This window comes from Benincasa hispida, chromosome 12 (assembly GCF_027475165.1).
Source record: "Benincasa hispida cultivar pf3 chromosome 12, pf3_genome.v1.1, whole genome shotgun sequence".
Lineage (NCBI taxonomy): Eukaryota > Viridiplantae > Streptophyta > Magnoliopsida > Cucurbitales > Cucurbitaceae > Benincasa > Benincasa hispida.
Window position 1 is genome coordinate 35,943,513 of NC_143489.1, and position 21,716 is coordinate 35,965,228.

Below are 21,716 nucleotides of genomic sequence, written 5' to 3' on the forward strand. Positions count from 1 at the left end.
CTTCACATTAATTAATTCTATACGACTGTGGCAATTGGATTAGATCGACGACAACACGACAACGAAAGAGAGGAGACTGGTGCGATGGCGTTAAAAGACCTATACTGCGCCTGGTGGGGATGCTCCAGAAAACAAAGAGAAGAAACAAAAGTTTTGAGGAAAAAGAAATAAAGAGAAAAATTAGGAAAGATTTGGAAAACTTCCTAACCAAATACGGTATATTTCGTAGATATGCAACCCATATATTTAGTAAAATATATTTATTGTGACAAAAAATATATATATATATAAACATCATATCAAAGTGGCAAAGGAAATCTCAAGGCAAATCTACCATAATTGATCCATAAAATACTTCATTTTGCGAGCTTTGAGGGTTGTTGACAATAGAAACTTGTTGAAAAAACCATATATATGAAGGAGAATCGAGACCATCTTGAAATGGAGAACTAAAACTACATTCTAAAATTCTTTCCGTCACATTCTATAATTGAAGAGATGGGGCCAAAGAAGAGTAGAAAAGTTTGTATTTATTATTTGAAAAATTGGTAGTTATAATGTAAAAGAATGCGTTTGTATGAAGTGATGTAATTTTGTAAAGGGGTTGTCTATATGAAATGATGTATCAAGAGAATTCAAAAGATGTGATATTGTACGGATAAGTGTGGTGGCAAAATAGAAAATATTGAAGGAAGACAATATAGAAATTTTAAAAATATTTAATGACGATGAAAATTATCTTCTTATTGTCCTTTTAATATAGTATAAATTTTGATATATAATTAGGTTCGTGCCATTTGAAGATGTGTACAATTTTATATATCTCCTTTTATGCTATTTTAGTATAGGAAAGTTACATTGAGATTTCAGAACATTTGATTTATTTATTTGTTATTTTTTGCTACTGGTTTTGGGATTTCTTTTCCAGTGTTGCTGAATAGTCACCAAAGATAAAAGAAATGAAAAAAGGAAAAAAAAAAAAAAAAGAAGAAGAAGATGTGTTTAGAATGTTTTCCATCTTCTAAAAATAAACAAACATAAAAAAAAAAAAAAATCTCTTTTTGCCGTCTGTTAATTTTTTTGATCCACCACATACACCTCACGTATTGTGTTTGGGATTTTTTTAAACTATAACTAATAATAGATTCTTAAAGTAGAATTTCAAAAATAGAAAAATAATGAAAACTATTTATATAAAATATTAAAATATTAATATTTTTTGATAGAAATTGATAGAAATCTATCAGTAATAGAAACCGACAGAAGTTTATCACTGATAGACACTGATAGATATAAAAGTCTATCAGTGTTTTTTTGTTAATTCTGTAAATAATTTGATATTTTTTCTATCGGTGAAAATTTTCCAATTTTTAAAAATATTCAATTTTTTTCTCCTCCCATTGTTATATAATCAACTTTATTTTTTTTTTCCAACTTTAGCTTTTCTTTTTCATCTTTGTTTGTTTTTCTTTTTTTTATTTATTCATTGTCTTTCATTTTATTTATAATTTTTGGATCAACTTATCTAGGGTTAAGTTAAAAAATAATGTATTTTTTTTAAAGTAGTGACAAAAATAGGGTGCATAGGAAAGAAATTACAAAAGTAAGGTGGAAGAGAAAAATATTGACAAAAATATGATAACAAAATCGTGTACCCGGTAGATGATTATTATTAAACCAAGTCGCGGCCTTCATGTTAGTGTATGACTTGGTCAATTTGTGGATGAGATCCACGATTTTCATATTTTTATTTAAAAAAACCATTAAATTTGAACAAAAGAATTGACTAGATGGCTGATGTGGCAAACCCCTCTCTTCTTTCTCTCTCCCCTTCGTCCACTCTCTTTCACTTTCTCCTTAAAATGCCAACCTTTGTAATATGCCTGCCACCTCAAACCCTAACAGAAGCATCGATAGCCAAAGGAAAACCTTAATAAACAAATAGAACTCAAGTGAGTTGTTTGAAATTTTTGCCTCATCCCTTGTCTTGAGCTCGACCTGGTGGCGTCTCGATGCTGATGATGAAGTCATCATTGGAAGGACTTTCAACTTTGACTATTGACCAGTTGATTACAAGAGGGTAATTGTAACGATTCCATAGTTCAGGGGTGGTTTTTGCAAATTTCCCTCATTTCTATTTTTTGTCCGATGAAGTTACTTCACAAGACAAATTTACAACATTATGAAAAAATAAATACGTCTCATAAAGATGAATAGATTGTCCAATGAAGTAACTTCATGAGACAAACTTACAACATTTATGAAAAAATAAATACGTCTCGTGAAGACGAATAGATTGTCCCATGAAGTAACTTCACAAGACGTCCTGTGAAGTAACTTCACACTACAACAATTTTGGGCTTCAATATCAGTTGAAAATAGTAGTCTCGGATGCATAATGTCGGTTAAAAAAACAGATCTTTAATGTGGGTTTTAAACTGACATTTAAGATGGCCTAAAATGTCGGTTTAAAACCACATTAAAGGCCTTCCATTATTTTTATTTTTATAAAAAATTCATTTCCCTCGTCTTCTCTTAGCTCACACCGTCTAAAAATTTACCAAAATTACAAACCCTCGACCAGCACTTTACCCAAACATAACTCTCTCCTCTCTCAGCTACTCGACGTTGCCTTCAGTTCGGGTTGTCATCATCGGTGCTCTCAGCTTGGCCGTGACTCGGCGTTGCCTTCAGTTCGGGTTGTCATCATCGGTGCTCTCAGCTTGGCCGTGCACATCAGTTCGTAGGTTGTCGTCACTGGTATTCATGGGTTTTCGGTTGGTTTTCGTGGGTTCAGTTCGGGTTGTCGTCACCGGTTTTCCTTAGATCTCTATCGTTGTGGGCTTCTTCTGGTGGTGGGGTCATTGTCGTGGGTGTTCTTTGGTCATTTTCAGTTGGTTTTCATTGGCGCGTGGGCTTTCTCGGAGTGTTCTTTGCCGGCATGTGGGTTGTCCGGTTGGTCGCGTGGGGTTTCGTGGGGTTTGTTCGCATGGTTGTTCGGTCGTTCGAGTGTGTCCGATTGCTTTCGTAGGTTGTCTGGTGGGTTTCGTGGGGTTTGTCAATTGCTTTCGTGGGGTTTCAATTGGTGGGCTTTCGGTTGGTTTCGTATGGTTTGTCTGGTTGTCCGGTTGGTTTCGTGTGGGTTATCCGGTTGTCTGGTTGCTTTCGTGTGGTTTGATGTCGGCGTGTGGGCTTTCGGTGGTTCCGGTGTAGAGGTGGGTCACCGACGTTGTGGTCAGCTCGCCGTTTGTCAGATCTACCATCTCAACTCTGTAAAGGTCCGGTGCTCATCGGCGTTCCAATCTTCGAACTCCGGTTCAGATCTTTTCAAGTTTGTGAGTTGTTTGCTTGGAAAGGTATAGTTTTATTTTCATATGAATTTTCAATTTAGTAATTTAAATTTATTTATTCATTTTATTTTTATTTTAATGATTAAGCTTATTAATATTTAGAAATGCTGGAATTAAATTAGTTGAAGAATATATACTTGATTGGTAGTCTTGAAATTTGTTGATTATTGATTGGTGTGGTTCAAGTGTTACTTAGGAGTTATTTGAAATATTTTTTGTTATGTTTGAGAGAAAAGGTGGTGAAGAAAATCGAGTACAATGGTGTTGTGTAGTGGAGAGCTTGTAAATGATATTTGAAGAATAAAGAAACATAAAGTACATGAATAAATATAAGATAAAAACAAAAATGACACTACTTAATGGGCTAAATTAATTTTATGTTTTGTTCCAATGATTAAGCTTCTTTAAATTTGTTGATGTTGCATATTTTACAATCATAATTTTATGCTTTTCAGTTTTCCCTTGTTATTGTTTTTCTTTTTTGTAGATTAAGTTGCATATTTTACAATTATGGATAAATCATAGATGAAAATGAATAGAATGTCAGCTGAGTATGGTTTAGGGGTTGAGATGTTTATTAAAAATAGTCTACAACATTCAAATATACCGAATGTCGTGAGCTGTCCATTAAGAGCTTCAGCCAGTCCTCCACATATACTGACGCCAATGGTATTATCAAACTCTTGAACAGACATGCCATGCATAACATGAACGATGTAGACATGATCCGTATCACTTTGGACGAGCATATATTTGGAAGAGACAAATTTATTTATTTAGGCCGCGATGATCTGATCTAATATTGCAATATGGTTGAAATAGGCTACATGTGTATTTTGATATACGTTGCGTAAGTATTACTCATCTAGATTCACTCATGTATACTTTGTTTCATGTTTAAATAATAATTTTTACTTTGTTTAGGTATCTATGGGATGAATGTGGTCATGATATTACGAAGAAGTTTTTTTATAATTGATTAAGCAAGAATATCGCCACACGTGAAGTCTCAAGATATTCGATTCAGAAATTTAACCAATCAACTAGAATTGGCTAATTTAGACCAATTAGTCCTTATTCCATATAACACAGGATGTAAATACAAGTTTTAAGTTATTTTTAATTTGCATTATACACGTACTAATATTTCAAAATTGTTGCTTATTATAGTTATCATGGGATATTGATTGTAATCAATCTACAAGAAAATTGTGTTTATGTTTTGGACTCTCTTCGAAGTAAGGTTCAAGAGGATTTTCATGGAGTTATAAATATGTAAGTGTAATTGAACTTTCTTAGCTCTTAATTGAAGTAATGTTTAACTAATGTTTTCAAACTATTTAGTGGATTGAAAATATGGCAAGCTAAGCATGATCTCCAACACCATCAGTCTTCTCCAAAATGGAAACCTGTAAAGATAAATTTGCATTCATTTTTTTTTTTTAACAATTTATGTTCATTCGAACATAAGAATAATTGTTTTCAACTTCTTTATATATAGTGCCCCCGTCAATTAGATTCTGTAGGATGCGGGTACTATGTGCAAAAGTATATACACGAAATAGTGCATAATCCTACTACTCCCATTACTAGTCTCGTACGTAAATTATTTATTTTTTATATACTAGCTTTAATTTAATAAATGGACGTAAACTTATGTTGAATTTATCTTTTTTTTTTCCTCTTTGTAGTTCAATACAAAAAATGCATATACCCAAGGAGAGATTGACATAATTCGAACCCAATGGACAAGTTTTATTGGCCAATTTGTGTAAGGATGTAATTCTTGTTTTTTGTCTCAATAGAATGTAAATGCTAGCTTAGAATGAATGCAAATTTTTCTAACCATGATCTATTTATTGGAAGATTTATGTATAATATTTTTGTGTTCATAAGATATTTGGTGTTAAGTATTCATAGAATTAGTACTAATTGATATTTGTGAATGAGAGAAATGATGGCTTGGTGTAAGTATTCTATGAAAGTCTATTATTGTTATGGAAATGTTGGTGATTAGTGTGTTTATTTCATATTTTGATGAGTATATATAATGGATTGAAAATATTGATTCTTGTTTGTGGATAAATTCATAGGTGGAAGAAAAATATTGATGGCTTGTCATGTAATTTTTTTATACTTTTTAATAAAAACAATGACGGACATTTTCTGACCCAATACGAGACATATAATGTTGTTTTTAACTTCTTGATCGAAAAAATTGATTTGGCAACAGAATTTAAAAAAAATAGACAACAATTGATAAAACGGACAGATTCTAGGCTTCAATGTCAGTTTAGAGGGTTTCATTTAATTCTTGGTCTTTAGTTGCAACCGACATTGAAGCCCTTTAATCAACCGACATTAAAGCCCTTTAATGTCGGTTGGAAATTTCATTAAAGGTTTTTAATGTCGGTTGCAACCGACATTGAAGACTATGTTATTAAAGCAAAACCCACATTAAATGCAACTGACATTAAAAGACTTTAATAACACTATCTTTAATGTCAGTTTAAAACCGACATTAAAGCCCAAAATTCTTCTAGTGTCATGAGACAAACTTACGACATTATGAAAAAATAAATACGTATCGTGTTGATGAATAGATTGTCCTGTGAAGTAACTTCACGAGACAAACTCGTGAAGTTACTTTTCAACATATCGATGACATGTGGCTAGGAAATCGTGGACCCTATCCACGATTAAACCTTAAATCTCGGGTACATGATTTATCTGCTGATTATCTATGGACCCTGTCCACGATTTCACAACTCTATATTTGTCAATACTTTCAAACCAACCCTATTTTTGTCAATAAATATTAAAATAACATTATTTTTTTTTTTTTTAAAAATCATTTATCTAATATTATTCATCAAATATTTTTCTCTTTCAATATATTTTTAATTTTTTCGACTAAGTTGGTTGAGATGAGCTGCAAAAAGTTAGGCGCACGATAGCTACGTATTACTCAATTAAAAAAGATTAAAGCTTTTTTCTCTCTCCAATATTTATTTAAATTTTTGTGAACTTTTTCTAAACTTCATATTTTTAAATTCGTTTATAAATTTGGAAAGAAATATTTACAAATTTGGTTGTGTAAGAGAAGATCAAAATTCAAAATATTAGCAAAAATTATGGCAATATCTATCAATCAGTCCAACCATATTGATTGCAAGGAAAATAACTCTCGCTTATTGCAATAAATATAGATTTTAAATAATATTTACTTCCTTTTGCGTTTAAAATTGTTTATATATATATATATATATATATATATATATATATATATATATATTAAAGGTTTCTAACTTTAAAATAATATAAATTGAAATACAATAGAAAGAAAAACTCTTCTATTTTCTTCTAGCTTCATATTCTCTTTATTTCTTGATCTGATCGTGAAACTATTTTCAGGTTCTTATTTATAAATTTCTCTTCTATTTTTCTTATTTCTAAATTTAAAAAATTAAAAAAAGATCAGAAATATCTAAACAAAATCCAAGAACAAAAATTGGGATTTAAATGAGGTTTTATATTGTTGCAGATTTCTGAGGAAATTAAAGGCAAATATGGGAAACAAGAACTCCATCTTCAATAATGAAAATTCTTCTTTGGGTATAAACAAATATATATTTCAATCTTTTTTTCCCTATTTTGGTAAAGTTCTTATTCATATTATTAAGGATTATTTTATAATTGTATGGTTATTTAATTTAATATAATTTTGCAGTTATAAGGACCAGCAGAGATGAAAAACCACTCCATTATACATTAAAAATCCAATCTTTTTCACTGCTGAAGGCTGCAGTTGCTGCTAGTTCCATTCGTAATAGATATGAATCCCAGATCTTCAAGGCAGGAGGTTATAAATGGTGGGTTCATCATAAATTATAATTATGTCTTGGGATATTAATTTAAATGGTTAATTTGTTATATTAATTTTAATTAATTTGCAGGAAATTAGCTTTGTATCCCAATGGAGATTTCAAAAGAAATGTAGCAAATCATATCTCTTTGTATTTGGTATCAGCTGAAGATGAGATTTCATCAAGTGGTTTAGAGATCAAAGTTATGATTAAATTTCTTGTTTATGATAATCTCAAAGACAGGTATTGGACCATACAAGGTAATTAATCCAATTCTGAAATTAGCTTTTGTTTGACATATAGTCATCAATATAGGTTTAAATCATAGTTTTAATTTTGATGTTAACGTTAAGTTTAACTGATATGCACTCTATTTTGTTGAGATCGAATATTTAAATAATTGGCCATATTAAATTATGAGTTCAATTTTGTTCATTTTAGTCTGTAAATTGGGGTGCTTTTGATAATTTTTCTTTTTTTTAGGTTCTTCCTTTTTTTTATTCTCATCTTGTATAAGAATTTTGCAAACAAATACTAAGATTGTTACCTTTTTAAGATAATTAAGAACGGATGACGACCATAATGCAGAAGCTATATCAAAAGATATTCAATTTAAACATTGATAAAATAATTAGAGAAACTTACCCTTTTCGTCCCTAGCTCTTTGAGTCTTTGTTTGGTTTGTTTTTAGGTTTCAAAATATTATAAATTTACATGGTTCTTATTTGGTTTTAAGTTTCAAAATATTACTTTTTTTTATCATTTAAATCCTGTTTGGCAACCATTTCGTTTTTGGTTTTGATAATTAAGCCTATATTCTTTCTATTTCTTACAATATTGCATATTTTTTTAAGTACAATGATTGAATTCTTAGTTAATTTTTTTTTTTAAAAAACAAGTTTGTAAAAGCTACGTTCTTAGTTATCAAATTTTGGTTTAGTTTTTTAAACCATTGATAAAAAATAGATAACAAAAAAAGAAATTTGGAGGTGGAAGTAGTGTCTTTAGACTTAATTTTAAGAAACAAAAATCAAATGTCAAATGGTTACCAAATAACGAAAGTGAGCTTCACTTAATGGTATTGGCATGACATCCGTTCATAGAGGTTGAAGGTTCAATTCTCACTTGCAATTGTTGTAAAATATACTAAGATTGAGAGTGAGTATTTAATGAATTGTCAAGATTAAACATGTAAATATTGAAGTTTTAGAGCACCAATTTAATTCACAACTAACCTTTTAAAACCTAAGGACGGAATAGAAATTAAATCAAAGTTTCAAAAACAAAAATGGTATTAATTTTGCCTAACAATTATTATATGATAGCAGATGGAAAAGTTAGATGTTTTCATGCAATTAAAAAGGAGTGGGGGTTTGAAAAATTGGTGTCACTTGACACTTTTAATGACACTTCGAATGGATTGTTGGTGGATGATTGTTGTGCATTTGGAGTTGACGTTATTGTTATGAACTCCAATGATGGGAATGGGGAGATTATTTCCTTGATCAAGCAACCAAAAGATTACAAATATACATGGAAAATCAACAATTTTTCACAACTAAGTAAGAATGTTTATGAATCTGATCCTTTTACAGTGGATAACTACACTTGGTATGTACAATTAATTTTCTTTTCTTTTTAAATTATAGATACTTGCTTTTATTTAGGAACATGAGTTATTTGAAGTATAGTATATTTACATATATATATATATATATATCAATGTTTTAGGAAAATAGAACTATATCCTAGAGGAGACTCTTTGGCCATGACTGGCTATATGTCCATGTTCTTGAGGTTTGATAGTTTCGAGAAGCTTCCACAAGGTTCTAGAGTTTACGTTGAATATGATATAGCTGTACTGAGTCAACTTGGAGGTGCGTACACAAATTATCCAGGTATTTATCTCTTTTTTCTAACCATAATTTGCAAATTAAAAGCATTCCTTAAATCATAAAAACAAGCTTAAATTTCAAAATTATAAAATAATTAATAAAAATGAAATTGTTATCAAGGGCCGTAAAAAAGTAATTAGCGGGAGCTAGGAGTACTCAAAAAATCCGTTGATGACCTAAAAAAAATCAATCAACTCAATCCAATAGGTGCGATTTGGGTTGAGTTAAGTTCAAATAAAGGAAAATTTTATGATTTGAGTTGGTTCATGAATTGACTTAATATAACCCAAACCAACTCGAACTAATCCGAACTTATTATTAACTTTAAAATTTATATTTCTTTTGTTACTTATAATACAATTATTTATACATATATTGATTTTAGTTTTAATCAATTTCATTATTTTTTAAATAATTTATTCTCAATAATTCTTAAAAATAATTTCTTAGCATTTTGAAAAGAAGGTTTGATTATATAAATTGAGATTGAGTTGTTAATCTTAATTCAATATATGAAAATAATTAAATTAAATTTTTACATATTTACTTTTTACATTTTTTTAGAACAAAATTTTAAATTTTAATAAGGATTATTTGAATTGAAAAAAATTATAATCCGAACAACTGGATCGGATCTAGGGTTGACAAGGGGGTCGGGGCGGGGGACTCCCGATTCCATCTCCGCGGGGTATTTCCCCCATCCTCGCCTCCGTCTCTGCCTTCAATTGGCGGGGACGGGGATATGGATTCCCCATAGGGACCCATCCTTAATTTTTTTTATTATAAACTTTTTTTTTTCCTGTTGCAGTTAAACATTGGTTTGATGGTGAAACAAAGAGCTGGGGTTTTGGAAATTTCATGTCATTGAGTAATGTCAAGGAACCAATGAAGGGATTTCTCTGCGACGATACTTTGATGGTTGAAGTGAAAATTAATGTTATCTCTATCTTGAAAAGTTTTTATAGGAAGGGAAATGGTGGTGGCAGATCATAATTAGAAAAAAAGGTTTATGTTTGGTCTAAGATGGAACTTTATATATGTTAACTGTGGTGTCTAGAAGATGATTGAAGCTTTATATTGATAACTAATAATATTCCATTTTAATTAATTGCTATATATATACATGATTTTATATCAAACAGCTATAGTTGTGATCTCATTCTGGTAATTGATTGAGTTGGTTATATGAAATAGTAGTTTTAGAGGAATACAGAAATGCAACAATTTTTTTATTATTTTATTTTTATTTTTATTTTTATTTTTTTAATTTTAACATAAAAACATTGTATTTACCAATCAAATGAATCCAAAAAATAATAGGATCAATAGGAACATTGGAACTTGCAATAATAGATAATTTGTTTCACGATCTCCACCGCCGGACGTCCGCCTGAAAGTCGCGAGTTTCCGAACGTTCTGTATCTTCGAACGCTGTTTGAGTCGCATTTTTTGGTCGCCATTTTGCAGTTTTCCATCCGACGAACATGTCTGCGCCACTAACCGTCGTTTTCGTTGCTGACCGGTTGCCACTATCCGTCAGCTATAATTTTCCTAGTTGTTGGATCGTTTAAGCCTCTGTGTTGTTTTTTTAGATCTACTGATTTTGTATTTTGGGTTTCCATTTTTTCAACGATATGTCGGACACTGAGGAATTCATCACTTGAGTTTGCGACAATCGTGGCCATTCAACCGGTCCCACTGTCCAAATAACTATCATTCGACTCAAATGGAAAAATTTTCTTCGTTGGTCCCAAAGTGTTCAGATGTATATTCATGGACAAGGAAAGATTGGTTACATCACAGGAGAAAAAACCATTCCACAGAAAACTCCATGGTTATGACTTGGCTTGTCAATTCCATGGTTGAAGACATTGGTTGTAACTACATGTGCTACTCTACTGCCAAGGAATTATGGGATAGTGTAGCTCGGATGTATTCTAATTTGGGCAACTAGTCACAAGTATTTGAGTTGAACTTGAAATTGGGTGATATACGATAAGAAACTAACTCCGTTACTATCACACCCCACCCCAGATCACCCTCTTAGCCTAGAGAAGGGCGTGACTGCAGCAGTTATCAACCCTTAGGCTGACACTTACTGCCTAAAAACTCTTGCGGAATAACTCTGATACCAAATACAAATTATATGCAACGGGACGGTTATAGGCCCACAATTTATTAACTTAGAAACTTAATATGTTTAGAGTATTTACAACATTAGATTTACAAGTCCCAAAACCCACAAACCCTAGTCCCTATATGAACAATAGTAACATGTGTACAATATTAACAGTAACCACCTAGCAAACGGTTACAAGTCTTTTGGTCCTTTAGTGGCAGAGCAGATACTGAGCTGTCTTCAGAGAATTTGACCGCTACCTGGGGGAGGGGGGAACAAAAACATTTGAAAACGGGGTGAGCTTATGCCCAGTGAGTGACCGAGAAAACATAGTAAATTCTCATGCATAATTTCAGAAAATAGTTTTATCTGAAATATAAACTTTTGCAGCATAAATATTTTCCAAGCGTAAATTATATAAAACTGTTTTAAACATAAAACAGTAAAATCATTTCTCAAATCAAAGTACTGTATATCTGGTAAAATAATCCCAACACCAACTACTAGTCCAGAGAGAACCCTTTTGCTCAATCTCTGACTTTATTCACCTATGGCCACACTAAGTACCTTTACACATTAGGTACTACTGCTCAGATACCTTCTCCTTGTACTTCAGTATCGAGCTATTAGGATACCTTCTCCAACATACTTCAGTATCCCATTGACTTGGTACCTTCTCAAACGTACTTCAGTACCAATAGATACCTTCTCCTTGTACTTCAGTATCTAGTTGGGTGGATGCTTTCTCCTTGTACTTCGACATCTCATTTTACCAAAACTATTTATAAACAACTTTTCTCTTTAAAGCATGCACAGTATAACACATATACAAGATAGCTTTAAAGATGGTAACACATGTTGGATAAAATCAGTACATATACATATGTAAATAGTTTTTCAACAATATGCATGCGTTCAAATCACAATTCAAACTTGCTTGGAAACAACTTTATAAAACTAGTAGGCATGAGAATTATTTTCGCAAACATGCTTTCTGTAAAACGTTTGAAATCAAAACAGTTTAAAAACTTTTTAGTTCGAAAACATTTTAGCCACTCACCTCGAACTCTTAGGAACTTTTCACTCTAGTAGCTCCTCGGGTCCCTTTTTCACCCCTAGAATCCTGATTCAATTTGCAACTTAGATTACTCATAGTTCCGAATCTTATTTGAAAATACTTCCTTCTACAAACTTATTCTAAAATGTCTTAGAAATCTTACCCTAAAGTTTCAGCTCAGAATTTTTCGTGGTTTGGCTGAAATCTCAAAATCTTCAAGACTGGCCCATATTGATCCGACAGTCTGACCCTTCTACCTTCTTCTCAAACATTTTAGTCTTGCTCTCTCCAATTTCGCTCTCCCTCTCGCTCTCTCCAGCTTTAACTTTTCTCTCCACTCTCGCTCTCTCCAGCTTTCTCGCTGGTCTCGCTGGTCTCGCTCTCTCCACTCTCGCTTTCTTCAGCTTTCTCGCTGGTCTCGATCTCAATGATCTCGCTCTCTCCATCTTTCTCTCCAAGTTTTCTCTCCAATCTTTAGCTACTGTGACAAATTTTTCCCGTATATATTTTTTTACCTTTTTATTCACCACTTAATGATATTTTTACACGGATCTTCTAGGATAATTTCAAAATAATATTTTCTATATTTTTCCTTAATTCCTTACTCCGTACTTCACCTAATTTTTCATACTTAGCCGTATTCTTCCTCGAATTTTTCAAACTCAATCTTCATATTATTCCACATTAATTCCATGTACTTAATTTCTATATTTATTCCCACTTAATAATTTTCCCCACTTAATAGAGACACACAATTAAGTGGAAAATTAAGACAATTTAAATAAGAAAACACACTTAATGTAAAATTGGGATTCGGGGTTCACAGTTACACAATACTTTCGCTCCTTAAAAAGGATTTGGCAAGACCTTGACCTCTTTGATACATATGAGTGGAAGTCTACAGAGGACCAAAAACACTATAGGAAAATTGTTGAAGATGGTCGTATTTACAAATTCCTTGTCGGCCTCAATGTTGAGTTCAAGGAATTTAGAGGTAGAATACTTGGAAAAACTACTCTTCCAACTATTAATGATGTTTTTTTTGAAGTTCGTAGGGAAGAAAGCAGCAGGAATGTTCTGATTTGCAAAAAACCTATTGACTCAGTTGAATGCTCTGCGTTGGTGACTGAAAACACTACAATGAAGGCTTCTTATCAATCCAATAAGCCACATGAAAAGCCTCGTGCTGGTGCGACCATTGCAATAAACCTCGACATACACATGAAACTTGTTGGAAACTTCATGAAAAACCTGTAAATTGGAAAAGTTCTAAGCGACATGCCTCTAATGCTAATGTTGTTGACTCTAACCCGTTTAATAAAGAGCAAATTGATAAAATTCTGAAGCTACTACAGACCAATTCATCATCTGGTAAACCTAGTGTTTCCTTGGCACAAGCAGGTACTTGTCCTCAAGCTCTCTCTTGCCTTAATTCATCTCCATGGATTATAGACTATAGAGCTTCTGATCATATGACTAGTTCCTCTTGTTTATTTGAATAATATTCTCCTGTGTACTGTAATGAAAAATTTTGCATTGCCGATGACAGTTTTGAAGGAAATCGATCACGAGGATTTCCATGAGCAATGGAATAGATCATTCCAAATTACAATCATGTATGTGAAAGAGTTAAACAACATGTAGCGGAAGTATCAAGTATCAAGGATTCACTAATTATAGCAAAAACTAAAGCATGCTCTTCTCAAAAAGTGGGTTTTCAGAACATACCTTTGATGAACTCCCAAGAAAACGTTTGTTCAGCTGTTGTCTTCACTTGTTATCAACGTAAACCACCTCAAAACCTTCCCTACTATGCTCTTGGAGCTTTAGGCAGAGTTGTGGGACTCAAGAACAGCTTGAAGATGTGAAGAAACAAAAAAAAACTCACAGCAGCCTGACTGAAGAAGACAACTTCTTCTTTAGAAAAATTTCTCTCGAAATTCTGTATCCTCCCCTCTCCAACAACTCCACTCTTCTTTATATATAATAGATGAACATGCAAAGAGATGGAGTGCATGGCTTGCAGCTCATACTTGGAAAATCAAAGTAGAGAAGATAATGCATTTTGTGTGAGTATAAAGATGATGGTAATGGAGAAAACTCTTTTTCCATTTTGTGAACCATGCAAACGATTTCCATTTTCTTTTTTTTTAAAAAAATGATTTAAAATCATTTTAATATTCAAATTTTGATTTTCTTAAATTAATTTAAAAAATTAATTAATTTAATATCAAATATTAAATTAATTTTTTCACAATAATCATCTTTATATATTTAAATCATATTTAAATATTTATTCTCTTGTTCTGTTTAATTTGAACGTTTCAAATTAATTTTTCAAGCTACCATAAAACTTATCCATTTATGAGCTAGTAGGGAGACCTTGCGGACCTACAGATCATGGACTCCAACGATTCGAGATTAATCGGCTAAACTCATTAGTCCGATCTAACCCCCATTCGTTAACTAATGGGACACTCCACTATAGCCCATAGTTGAAATCCCCTCACTGTAGATATATTATGTCCATTTAATAACCATAATTAGTAAGTCGATCCTTCACAGGTTATTCGTAATCATAGCTAGGTTAAAAATACCGTTTTACCCCTGTGACTACATCTTGTTCCTTAAGTTCCTACTGATCGTCTAATGAACAATTTTGATTCATATACTTTCTCTATCATGAGAAGGCGGGGCCCCAAATTTTCAAGACCTAGAGTCAGTACTTAAGAGAACAATCTATCTGCTAACCCTAAATAGGGTAGGAGTGAATTCCATCTTGCAAGGCTATATCCCCAACTATTCATCCGGTCTTATCTCCAAAATGGTAAGCTTATTGAGTAGTGCTGTTGGACTACTCTCACCGTTTGAAGATCAAAGGATAATCCCGAACAAACAGGAGTTCATAGCTAGCTCAGGATTAAGATCGAGTTAACCTAGGTTATATAATAAATGAAATAGTCAGTTTTAACAGTAAACGACCGTTATAAAGAAAAGTGACTATTTTCGTGGTCCAGTCTATATGCAAACTCATTGCATAGGATGCCCCTACTCTCATGTCTCAACATGAACGATTTGTGGATCACATCGTTTGTACCATCTTAGAACATCTTGTAACAACTACATAGTGGGCCGCATCCAATAGTGTTACCAGGATGAGATACCCAATTTCATCCATATACTTATTAGACCATTTAGGCTATATACTGTCAACTTGATCCTATTTATGTCACTACATGAAGTTACAACATTCAGAATATAGCCAAGGATGCGTTTATTGGATTTTCATAATAAGATGCAAAATCAACAAGTCATTGTTATTGATAGAATGTTTAACACGAACTGCGAGTTCTAGGACATTCCCAACAGTATGAACATTACAAATTACAGTCATATGTAGAAACAAATGGTTATGCAACTAATATAGAAATTACAGCATGAAACAACAATCGAAAAAGGAGAAAAGCTATGAACGTTTGTCGACTCGTCTCCACGCTTCTTGCTCACGAATGCTCGAACACAGCAACCTCGAACTCTCGAACAACATGACTACTACACAGCACGAACACTGCGCACTCGTCCTCTGCGATCGCCTCGGTCATGAACACCCCAACAACACGAACAACCTCCACAGAACCTCGATGACGTCGAGTTGAGTATGACACCACCAAAAAGGGTGTGAAACCCGAATTTCCATTTTCCTTATTTAAACAGGTGAAAAAAGGAATTAACTAAGTGTAAGTTAAATCCTATGTTAAAGAGAAGGAAAATTCTAAGTGTTTAAATAGATTTGTTAAGTAGCTTTGAGATAAGTTTTAACTAGTAAAAATTTGGTGAAGTATAACCCATGCGTTGGAAGCTAGAAAAATGGCTAAGTATTTGATAATTTGTTGGCCATGAACATTTGAGAGGTTATTTGGGCATTGAAAGAGGCTAAAGTGTGGTTGAGAGGAAAGGCTATGCGGGAACAAGCATGCGGCAGCCAATGTCTAAAGAGGTTAGCAAGCATACGACAGATGTCTTGAGAGGTTAACAAAGGATACGACAGCCTCAAGTTGCACAGACATGGGTGTTGAGCGTTGGAGGTGCGCGTGCTGACCGATCCTGTAGTAAATGAGCAGTGCTACACGATGAGGAGGATGATTGTGTAGCAAATGAGCAGCACCACACGATAGGATAGGCGATCGTGTAGGTAGGAGCTGGACGATCGTGTAGCAATGCGGGGAGCTAAACGATGAGGTAGGCGATTGAATAGCAGATACGCGGAGATAAGCGATGTACTAGACGATTGTGAAGATGTGCACGACATTAAATGATGAGAAGTGATGCGCTAGACGATTGGGCTATACGATAGGCTAAGTACTACATGATTAGTGTAAGCGCTAGACGTTAAGTGTAGAAGCTGGACGATAGCACTAGATGATAGGGTTAAGCATTAAGCGATGCGCGGGCGCTAAGCGATGGACTACACGATGGCACTACGCGATGGGCGTAGGCACTAGATGATAGCCGTGCTATGCTAGGCGATAAGCAGATGCACTACACGATAGGTGGAATACTAAATGATGGGCGTTGGGTGATAGACGTAGGCACTGGGCGATGACACTAAGCGATAGGTGGATGCGTTAGACGATAAGGCATCAACGCTAAACGATGGAGGTAAACAATGGGCACGGTAGCTAAACGATAGGCTATGCGCGAGATCATTGAGTGCGAGATCGTTTACTTAACTATTGACCTACAGGATGGGCCGCTGGAGCTAAGTGATAGATGCAGGAACTAAGCGATGGATAGGTGCTGAGGCTTGCGTTATGTAAGGTTGATGAACTCATCTGGACAAATGGCTGTACCGAGAGATGGGTAGATTTGAGTTAGTTGGAGTTGGACGAATTAAGGTTCATGCAAAGAAGGTCTTATGCATGAGGGAGACAACTCAAGCAGGTGTATGGCATGAGAGTAGGTGAATGTCAAGGAAGTAGGTGGTGGCAAAACACGGTGCAAAGACCCCAAAGTAGAAGGTGTTTTGCATTGAAGGCTTGGTAAAGATGAGAAGGATCATTTCTTTAAGCCTATAAATACCACCACAAGCCTTCTTTTGATTACATAATCCGAAATCCCCTTGAAATACAGTAGGAAGAGTGTTTAAGAGCAGTTTCGGAGATATCTATGCATTGGTCATGAAGTTCCAAGAGGAGGAGATGCTGTCAGACAGTCATCTGGAAGTAGCATCAAATTGAGACGAGGATTTCTCTCAGAATACTCGTGCGTTTGGAGTGATTCAAAAGCCACCTGAAAGCTCTGAGAGTCTAGTTTTCAGGGTAGGGCTTCTGGAGAAGAAGCTCGAAGGAATCAGGCTAGAGAATGAGGAAAAGACAGAAGGGTCGAGCTCTTGGGTAAGCTTGGGTCAGTCTTGATGTTTTGATGATTCCAGCCAAATCATGAGACGTTCTAAGCTAAGATTTTAAGGATTCAAAAGAGGAGCGCAAAAAGATCAAGGAACTTCTAAAGAGGAAGATTCCTACCTTACCAAGGTGAGTGGTACTTTCCTTTAAGTCTTAAAGCATATTTTTTTAGAGTAAATTGTATATGCTTATGTTATGAATTAGTAAATAGCATGAAAATGAGATTATGTGATCGGGATGGTCAGGGGGTCAATAGATCTAGTTCCTAAGCCTGAAAGCAAAACCTCACGGGATGGTTAGGGGATCGAGAGGTCTAGTTCCTGATCCTGTGGGAGGATCCTCGTATGGGATGGTCAGAGGGCTGACGGGCCTAGCTTCTGAGCCTATGAGTGGGGAGCTATGTGCCCATAGGCGACATAGGGAACAAAGAGAACGCAAAAGAGTAAGCGTTTATGTTTAGTATCAGTTAACTATCTACCGTGTGAGTAGATAGAAAACATACTCATTCTAAGTAGTTATCTGTTTAGATATCTACCGTGCGTGTAGATAGAGTTGAGAACAGACTCATTCAGGTTGAGGTTTGAGTACTAACCTCGTATATATATGATATGCTTGTTTTTATGTGTTGAAATAGACTCTAGAAGTTGCTTACCTCTCACTGAGCTTTGTGAAGCTCATTCTATTATTTCATGTTTTTCTTCCCAGGTAGTGAAAGGTGAGGAGTTCTAGAGTGCTGCTAAGGTCAAGGTCTGCCACAAGCCATAGTTACACTTCCGGAGGGTTTGGAGAGTGGTTGTTGTAAATTTTGTTTTTAAGTCTTGGAATTGTATAAACATTACTATATTGGAATAAAATGGGCCTACTTAGTCAGTAGTTGTTATCTCCTTGACATAAAGTTTACTGAGTATAGTAAAGACGTTCAGTTGTATAGTAGGTATCACAAAAGATGGTATTTGCGGTCCCTCACACCTCTCCTTGGGCCCAAGAGTGCGGGCTCGGGGGGGGGGGGGTATGAAAATTTGGTATCAGAGCATAAGTTTTTGAGAAAGTTGAAGAATTAGTTGATACCAATTTGGTGTCAAAGCATAAGTTCTTGGAAACCGAAGGGTTAAGTCTAGAAAACCTGAGGTTTGAGTTCAGTAAAACCAGAGGGAAGTGTGGTATAGTAAAGGTTTAAAGAGAAACCTAAGAATTAGTTAAAGTGAGACTAAGAGGAATCGCGGAAGTGGCAGGACCTAGCAGGAAATCGGAGCTGGAACTCACAACGCTACCTGAAGATCTATCGAGGAAGGTAAGTATGAGTCTAAGTTATTTTCATTTAATATTTGAGATAGAAAAGTTATTTTGAAGAAAGTTTGGTTCAATGACTAGCTAAGAGATGGCTAGGAGAGGTATCGTTGACAAACTAAGAAAGTTGATATCAGAGTAGCACAGTGGAAGCATGGTAATAGACAAGGTTATAAGAGTTTGCAACAGAGGGTGTTGTGAAATCTTAAACCAGAGTTAGTTCAAGTAAATTTTGAGGACGAAATTTTCTTAAGGGGAAGTAAATGTGAAACCGATTTTCCATTTTCCCTACTTAAGCAGGTGATAAAAGGAATAACTAAGTGTAAGTTAAATTCTATGTTAAGGAGAAGGAAAATTCTAAGTGTTTAAATAGATTTGTTAAGTAGCTTTGAGATAAGCTTTAACTAGTAAAAATTTGGTTAAGTACAACCCATGCGTTGGAAGCTAGAAAAATGGCTAAGTATTTGACAATGCGTTGGCCATAAACATTTGAGAGATTATTTGGGCATTGAAAGAGGCTAAAGTGTGGCCGAGAGGAAAGGTTATGCGGGGACAAGCATGCAACAACCAATGTCTAGAGAGGTTAGCAAGCATACAACAGTCAATGTCTTGAGAGGTTAGCAAAGCATGCGACAGCCTCAAGTTGCACGAACATGGGCGTTAGAGGTGCATGCACTGACCGATCGTGTAGTAAATGAGCAGTGCTACACGATGAGGAAGACGATCGTGTAGCAAATGAGCGGCGCACACAATGGGATAGGTGATCATGTAGGTGGGCGCTGGATGATTGTGTAGCAATGAGGGGAGCTAAACGATGAGGTAGGCGATCGTATAGCAGATGCACGAAGATAAGCGATGCGCTAGACGATCGTGAAGATATGCACGACGTTAAACAATGAGAAGTGATGCGCTAGACGATAAGCGTAAAAGCTGGACGATAACGCTAGACGATAGCACTAGACGATAACGTTAAGCGTTAAGCGATGCGCAGGCGCTAAGCGATGGACTATACGATGGCGCTACACGATGGGCGTTTCTGTAGGCTATGTTTCTCATAAGAAAGCTTACAAATGTTTTGATACTTAGACCCACAAGTATTTTGAGAGTATGGATGTGTCTTTTTTGGAAAATCAACCTTTCTTTGGCACAAATTTTCTTTAGGGGGAGATATCTAACCTTGAAGATAATTTTTGGGATACTTTATCTCTCCCAAACATCAGTGTTCCTGCAATTATGAGCTCTAGCCCTTCGATATCAAGTATGGAGAGTTCTTCTTTAGGGGAAGAAACACTACAAAATGACTCTACAAGTCGAAATCCTGAACTTCAGGTTTATACTAGAAGAAACTTGACTCAAAGAGTCCGAGATCAGACAATTGACTTATCACAGGACCAATCAAATACTCTGATGAATGATCCTGAAGATCCAGGTATTAGGCACTCTATTCCTATTTCTCCTAGTTCTTCATCTCCCTTTAATCCTTTACTTGATGTCTCTGATCTTGATATTCCAATTGCCCATAGGAAAGGTACTCATAAGTGCACCAAATATCCCATTGAAAACTATCTTTCTTATCATAGATTATTCGACTGTCATAAAGCCTTCACATCCAAAATAACCAACTTATTTGTTCTAAGGAATATACAAGAATCCCTAAATGATTTGAATTGGAAATTAGTAGTGATGGAAAAGGATCAATGCACTAAAACAAAATTGCACATGGGACATAGTCAAACTACCAAAAGATAAGAAGACGATGGGATGCAAATGGGTGTTTACTATAAAATGTATAGCTGATGGTAGTATTGAAAGGTACAAGGCCAGATTGGTTGCCAAGGGGTTCATTCAGACTTATGGCATTGATTATGAAGAAACATTTGCTCCAGTAGCTAAAATTAATTCTATTAAAATCTTGTTGTCTGTGGCAGTTAATTTTGATTGGCCTCTTTATCAACTTGATGTGAATAATGCCTTTCTCAATGGGGATCTTAAGGAAGAGGTTTTTATGGACTTGCCACCTAGTTTAGAGGTGGATCTCGAGATTAACAAAGTGTGAAAGTTAAAGAAATCATTATATGGGCTCAATCTCCCAGAGCATGGTTTGCACGGTTTGGAAAGGCAGTCACAAGCTATGGATTCAGTCAAAGTCAAGCTGATCATACTATGTTCTATAAATATACTGGAAGTGTTAAGTTGGTCGTTTTGATAGTGTATGGTGATGATATCATTCTTACAGGTAATGATGAGACAGGATTGAATATCTTGAAGAAATACCTTGCTAATGATTTTCAAATCAAGGACCTGGGAACCTTAAAGTATTTCCTAGAAATGGAATTTGCCAGATCTAAAAATGGCATTCTTGTCAACTAAAGGAAGTATATTCTTGACCTACTGAATGAGACAGGTTTACTTGGTTGCAAGATAGAAGAAATTCCTATTGAGCAAAATTTAAAATTGGTTGCTGCAACTGAAAAAGAAGTAAAAGAGAAGGAAAAGTACCAGAGGCTTGTAGGGAGACTCATATACCTCTCTCACACACGTCCTGACATTGCTTTCATAGTTAGTGTAGTAAGTCAGTTCATGCATGCTCCCGGGTCAGTTCACTTTGAAGCAGTTTATATTAAATTTTAAGATATTTGAAAGGTACTCCAGGAAAATGTATATTATTCACGAAGCATGACCACCTAAACATTGAGGTTTACACTGATGCTTATTGGGCAGGAAGCACGAATGATAGAAA

General features: G+C 34.6%; 1 protein-coding gene across 1 annotated transcript; it reads left to right on the plus strand.

Annotated features, from left to right (window-relative positions):
- The first annotated feature begins 2,012 nt into the window (after positions 1 to 2,012).
- Positions 2,013 to 10,104, plus strand: LOC120067490 (uncharacterized). Its single transcript, XM_090308334.1, has 10 exons — positions 2,013 to 2,080; positions 2,619 to 2,712; positions 2,798 to 2,955; positions 3,032 to 3,331; positions 6,895 to 6,965; positions 7,081 to 7,222; positions 7,307 to 7,476; positions 8,545 to 8,827; positions 8,948 to 9,114; positions 9,920 to 10,104. Exons 1-10 carry the CDS (start codon positions 2,013 to 2,015, stop codon positions 10,102 to 10,104), a joined length of 1,638 nt encoding a protein of 545 aa, XP_090164460.1.
- Positions 10,105 to 21,716: the final 11,612 nt, after the last annotated feature.